This window comes from Amia ocellicauda, chromosome 21 (genome assembly GCF_036373705.1).
Source record: "Amia ocellicauda isolate fAmiCal2 chromosome 21, fAmiCal2.hap1, whole genome shotgun sequence".
NCBI lineage: Eukaryota > Metazoa > Chordata > Actinopteri > Amiiformes > Amiidae > Amia > Amia ocellicauda.
Genome location: NC_089870.1, coordinates 22,350,439 through 22,356,749, shown reverse-complemented (window position 1 = coordinate 22,356,749; position 6,311 = coordinate 22,350,439). Strand labels below are relative to the sequence as shown.

At 47.4% G+C, this 6,311-nt stretch overlaps 1 protein-coding gene across 2 annotated transcripts; it reads left to right on the top strand.

Moving 5' to 3' along the window:
• The first annotated feature begins 2,838 nt into the window (after nt 1-2,838).
• LOC136717206 (acyl-coenzyme A thioesterase 1) lies at nt 2,839-6,007 on the top strand. Of its 2 annotated transcripts, none has more exons than XM_066694703.1 (3): nt 2,839-3,929; nt 4,434-4,690; nt 5,163-6,007. In XM_066694703.1, exons 1-3 carry the CDS (start codon nt 3,350-3,352, stop codon nt 5,763-5,765), a joined length of 1,440 nt encoding a protein of 479 aa, XP_066550800.1. In that variant the 5' UTR covers nt 2,839-3,349; the 3' UTR covers nt 5,766-6,007. The 2 variants fall into 2 exon arrangements, with proteins under 2 accessions (XP_066550800.1, XP_066550801.1); XM_066694704.1 differs by having other exon boundaries at nt 2,840-3,929; nt 4,488-4,690.
• Nucleotides 6,008-6,311: the final 304 nt, after the last annotated feature.

Genomic DNA, 6,311 nt, shown 5'->3' with positions numbered 1-6,311 from the left:
GCCCATCCATTCTTGTTTGTATACTTCTAAGGTATTGTTACTAAACTGAAGCAAAGGATTTCAGTTGTCCTTTTTTTGTAGGAACAGGGATAGTATACAACAACGGCACACTGAATATTAACTCTGCGAGCCCCTCCCACGGGTAGCCACAAAACACAGTACTTTACAGCACTATAGGTCCGTGTATTCTTCCAGGTCAACATACTTTGTCCGTGTTGTCCCCCCCGCAGGTGCTGTTGACTTTCTAACTTTCCATCTGAGCTCCCTTGAGATCCACATCTCCGGGGTTTGTGTCTCCACGGGAGGTCCACCGCCAGGGCCGGACTAATCTGCTCGACCAGATTGCGATTTGTGTTGAAACCCCTCGATAAAGCGCCAAATCATTTGCTCTCCGTCCTGCCTTTGATTAGAGCGCTTTATTAACGCGCAGTTCAAGCAGGTGTTTGTGCGAAAATAATTTACCAGGGGGCTCTGAATCCCATTACCGTGTGCTTTAGATGTCTAGATTTATCTCCGAATGGCATTTCAGAAATATAATTGAATAACCTTTAAGGCTGACTGGGAGATTAAAAAAAATAATAAAAAGGCAATACGCATTAAGAGCATGTGAGCTGGGCTGCGTACTAACAATACGGCAAAAACAAACACAAACAAACATTGTTCACAGCCTGTGGAGTAACAAAAACTGGAGAGGTCTGTGGGATGTACTCTTGGTTTACTCGCTGTGGCCGTGTTGTCTGCTCAATGAATGGGACTAACATGAATTTGGCCCAATACAGGACAGACAACGCAGACTTCCGAGTATTCGCACAACAGCTATCTGTGATTATCAGGAATTGGCATAATCATTGAGGCTACGGGATAACAATGCCACATTTAACTCCTATATAAAAGATCATCTAAATACACAAATAAAGCTGCTACACATATACAGTAATATATATGGTAATGTGTGCGATGGGTTTGGCCCTCTTGTGCAGAAGTAATAATGTTGATACGGGCCTCATATTTAATGCATATGGCCCGCAGTTGAATACATCAGTTGGACTTTTTAACTGTAAATCGTTATCCATCAATAATTGACAGAATTGAGTACGATCAGCGCTGATCAATGCACTTGTGCCTGAGTATGTTTAAGACTTCAGATCTTCATCATCGTGTAGCCATTTCCCACCGAGAGCAGGAAAACCGGGTCCCTCTATCCAACAGTTATAGCCGATGCAAAGTGTCACAAACACAAACACACAACGTGCAGGCGACGCGGCCTTTACCTTCACTCCCATACGGACGAGTGAAGCAGCCATCCTTTTACGTATCGCTGCTGGTCCTACAAACTGAGCAAACACAGACACAATCACCTGCTGCAGCAATCAATAGGCCACACTAAAAATAACAGTAAACAAAATGAAAGGCTTAGTGTAGAGTCGCAGATGGGGATGTAAACGGACAACAATCACACACAATGTCAGAGAACGATGGATATGATGAATAATTATCGATTTATGATCAATAATAATTATCATTGTCATACTTATAGTAGCTTATCACTGTTTTACACATACTGTAGATCAATGATGTACTCCTTGTGTTTGTTATTGACATGTCAGACTCTACCAACTAAAACACACACACACAATCACAGAGATACACTTTTCTGTTTCCGATCAACTTTCTGGCAACCTGTAGCGCCGCATCCCCTTGGCTTAAGCCCCGCCGAGCCACCGAGAGGCCCCTCATACATATTCACATGCACGGGACTCCCTGGTGGTTCCCGAGTCAGAGGAACAACAGTTATTTATTCTCTTAAAACTGCTACACATCCTATTTTAATTGATAATTACCATAAAACCATCCATCAAGCCAGATAATACCAACAGGGGTCTCGACAGGATTTATGTCTGCTGTGTTATTAAATTAAAGCAAAACTAAACTCACAAGCTGTCAAGAAAAAAATCCCCGTTGCTGTTGTGGGTTTTTCATGCCAAAAATGTCTGATAATCCCCCCCACCCACACCACCAAGGCAGTGAAACAGGTTAACTGGGGAGATCTGGCTCCCCCAGGCTGCGTCCGTGCAGTACAGATGTGTATTTTATGTATGATATACAAAACAAAACCATTATTAACTCATAATGTGATGTTTTTGTTGTGTTTATTCACTTGAAAGTGTCACAACGAGCTCCACAGAGGTGATGCTACACTGAAACGCACACAGCGCTGCACAGCACATACAATAAAATAGTGTGAATATAATGTATAGCATGTCGCCTGTCTTACAGGGCGCTATATAACAACACAGAGGAACACTCTTTGATAACATGTGCAATTGCATCCAGTTTTATAGACAGAGAGACCGGAAAAACAACTTGATGTGTTTTTTGTGCCAGACAGCCCATTCGGCTGCATGATTGCGGAAAAATATTCTCTCATCTGTTTGGTTTCTTAATGTGATTCGAGCTTATAAAGGGATTCTGGGGTCGTTATATTCAAATGGGCTGAAAATGACTGTCATTTCGTGCAGCTCTGGGAGGCCTCTGTTTCTGAAGACACGCTTTTTGCAGGATGTGTGTGGACTGTTCCCTGTGTTTGCATTGCCCTCTTGTGGTTTAACCCGGTTTTCTTCGAGCACGAACAGTAATTTACCCAAAACTGAAAGTATTTTCCAGCATGCACCGCTACAACAGCGAATACAAAAGTGATGCCGTTTCCTTAATAAGTATTGCACGCACTATGCAATACGCAATAATGATATTGGCGACACAGGCGCAATTGTTTATAACATTTGAATTGTGTTTATATTCTTTTAAAAAACTTGCTGGCTGCTGTGCATCATTTTAAACAACCCCAGCACTTATCCTACCCACAACCACGGCAATGCTTTTAAAACGATGTGAACAGTATTGCTGTGTGAATGGCCTCCCGCAGCACCTGTTTCAAACTCGAATCAGTATTTGGTGGCGCCGCTGTGAACCGCATTTGTTAATACACGGCAATTAAGTACTCATTTGTTTTTTCTTATTTTAGCACATTCATAAAACCAATTTTTGATAACTTTTCCCAAAACAAGTAACGGGATAGTATGCCTGTGTATTATTTAAGGTTATTTTTGGATGAGGGTGAAAAGGGGAGGCGCCCAACGTGGGGCTCGAACCCACGACCCTGAGATTCAGTCTCCTCTACCGACTGAGGAGCCGGACGGCGCGCTGCATCGGGGAATTTCTTTTTATTAACCGGACCGCGACTCTGTGCCTCCGGCTTGTTTCACATTTATTGATCGGACCCCTCCTCCGCCACTGTAAACACAGAGCGACCGTCACGTCACGTCCAACCGCCCTTGCCACTAGACGAGCTATGCCCTTTTCCAGCTACCTCAGGTCGGGCTTTGCTGCAGGAAAGCTCGGGGCCCTGCACTTCCACCGGGCCTGGCGGCGCCTCCTCAGCAGCGCTGTCGCTTCAGAGACGATGCCGGTACGCCTGCGAGTGGAGCCCGATGCCAAGTGCCTGTTCGACCGGCCAGTGCGGGTGAAGGTGGAGGGGCTCTCCCCTCTGCAGCCGGTCACCCTCCGGGCCACCCTGACCGACGAGCGGAGCACCGTGTTCACGTCCACGGCGAGCTACCGGGCCGACCGCACCGGGATGCTGGACCTGTGCTCGGCGGCGGCCCTGGGGGGCGACTACACCGGGGTGCAGCCCATGGGGTTCCTGTGGGCCATGAAGTCCCGCACCCCCAACAAGAGGCTGATGAAGAGGGACGTGACCACGCCGTACGAGGTCCACATCGCCGTGTACCCGGGCAGCGAGGCGGGTGGCGCGGAGCCCGGAGGCTCTCCCCTGGCCTCCTGCACCAACGAGCGGGGCTTCCTCGGGGAAGGGGTGCGCAGGCTGCCGGTGAGAGAGGGTCGCATCCGGGCCACTCTGTTCCTGCCTGCCGGTGAGTGAGGACCCGCTTTATGGACCGTTCGGTTCAGTGTGGAAAAGGCACCATTATAAATGGACATCATTATAGTTTTACACGATTTCCACTATGTGTGTCAAAGGTGACATATACACAAATGACGTCACCATGTCATGTCAGTCATGTGGCTTTACTACCTGCAGATCGGTCACATTTCCCGCCTGGTTTTGTTTTAGTTTTTTACTTGATTAAAATGTGTTTTCCAAGTTTAAGAAATAAATATAAATCAGTCAGATAATTAGTGATAGGATTATAGCACTAAAAACATATACAGATAATATGTATTCTGCGTGGATCTAGTTATACTGTCCCGTGCTTGTTTTCTTCATATTTAAATTTAAACCAGAATGAGTGTTTATCCATCTTGAAGCACCAATTACAAGTCACCATACACATATAAACCTGATGTAAAGTGGAGGAAAGTGCTTGGGAACCTTAACCCTGACGTCACCTGGCTGGTTTAAAAGCAGGCTGTTTCAGGATGCAGGCAGACATGGCCCGGGGCTGAGGGGTTGTTTTTGTGGGGCTCCTCAGGAGAGGGGCCGTTCCCGGGGGTCATCGACCTGGGCGGCACAGCCGGGGGGCTTCTGGAGCATCGCGGGAGCCTCCTGGCCAACCACGGCTTTGCCACGTTGACGCTGGCCTACTTCGACTTCGAGGATCTGCCCAAGCACCTGGTTGAGTTTGACCTGGAGTACTTCGAGGAGGCGCTGCGCTACTTGCAGGATCTGCCTCAGGTAAGTCTCCCCCGGGCATTAATAACAACATGAGACAGTGTCCAATCGAGAGGAGGCCATTCGCCCCATCGTGCTCGTCTGGTGTCCATTAATAACTAAGTGATCAAGGATCCTATCCAGTCTGTTTTTGAATGTTCCCAAATTGTCTCCTCAGCCGCATCGCTGGGGAGTTTGTTCAGATTGTGGCGCCTCTCTGTGTGAAGAAGTGTCTCCTGTTTTCTGTCTTGAATGTCTTGAAGCCCAATTTCCATTTGTGTTCACATTTAATCCTTATATGGTGATCGTATAGCATGGCTTATCGTTGCGCAGTGGAAACTTAAAGAGTTTAGCTAAAAGAGAAAGAAGAACATACTGATGGTGTGGTGTTGCATTTCAGTTTCCTGGCACTGTCGTGACTCCAGTCTGACACCTACTTTGTTTCAACACCGCCCCCCAGCTCAGCTGTCTGCTTGTGTTTAATGCATTTCTCCAGGTGAGGAAGGGTGGCATCGGGGTCTTGGGCGTCTCCAAAGGTGCCGACCTGGCGCTTTCCATGGCCAGCTTCCTGGACGGCGTGGCAGCGGTGGTGAGCATCGCGGGGTGCAACGCCAACTTCCAGTCCACGCTGCGCTTCAAAGGAGCCGAGCTGCCGGCGCTGATGGTGGTGATCGAGAATCTCAAGACGGACCCCTCCACCGGGGCGTGTTTCTTCACCGAGTGCTACGAGGACCCCCGGGACCCCGCGTGCCGGGCGGTGATCCCCATCGAGAGGGCGGGCGCGCGCTTCCTGTTTGTGGGCGGCGAGGACGACTGCATCTGGAACACCTGCATGTACACCCGGGAGGCAGAGAAGCGCCTGGTGTCGCACGGCAAGGACAGGCCGGAGATCCTGCGCCTCCCCGGCACCGGGCACCTGGTGGAGCCGCCCTACTTCCCGCTCTGCCAGGTGTCCTTCCACAAGCCGGTGAACATGAACCTGGTGTGGGGCGGCGAGGTGGAGGCACACGCCGCAGGGCAGGAGATGGCCTGGGCGAGGGTCCGGCGGTTCCTCTGGGAGAATTTAGGAGGTGCCGGTTGTGCGAAAAGCAAACTGTAAAGGGTGGAGAGCCGGTGCGCAGGACAGATTAGACAGTATTTGCATCAACTTCAGTCGAGCACGTGTTACACAGCTGCACGCGACCCATGTTTGTTCTGAGTGAAAGCTGAAGTCAGATCTGAAACTAATTGATTACTAAAGTAATTAACTGAAATTGAAACATTGTAGCTGTTGATGTTGCACTTGTTCTATTAGCACTTGTCTTTTGGAATCTGGGGTCCATTAAATGACATCCAACTCAATGTTGAGGAATAGGATGTTTATTTTAGTGGAATAATTTTACTGCCTTATAGATTACTTCACAGGAGTTGATTTCACTATGAAAACTAATGCCGGTCAATATATATTTTCAATAAAGATTAAATGTGTGTGTGTATATATATATATATATATATATATATATATATATATATATATATATATATATATATATATATATATATATATTCTTTGTTGATGGATCTTTTAACAAAAATCAAACATTTAGTTTAACTGATCTGTATTCTTCAGTTGTGTTGATAAAATCAAGCCGCCCTTTCAGTTTTC

What these genes read in the sequence shown, in the direction of transcription:
- LOC136717206 (XM_066694703.1), top strand. Translation starts at nt 3,350, where the DNA reads ATGCCCTTTTCCAGCTACCTCAGGTCGGGCTTTGCTGCAGGAAAGCTC. An exon ending in CACTCTGTTCCTGCCTGCCG is followed by an intron (nt 3,930 to 4,433) that starts GTGAGTGAGGAC and finishes AGGCTGTTTCAG; the next exon opens with GATGCAGGCAGACATGGCCC. An exon ending in ACTTGCAGGATCTGCCTCAG is followed by an intron (nt 4,691 to 5,162) that starts GTAAGTCTCCCC and finishes GCATTTCTCCAG; the next exon opens with GTGAGGAAGGGTGGCATCGG.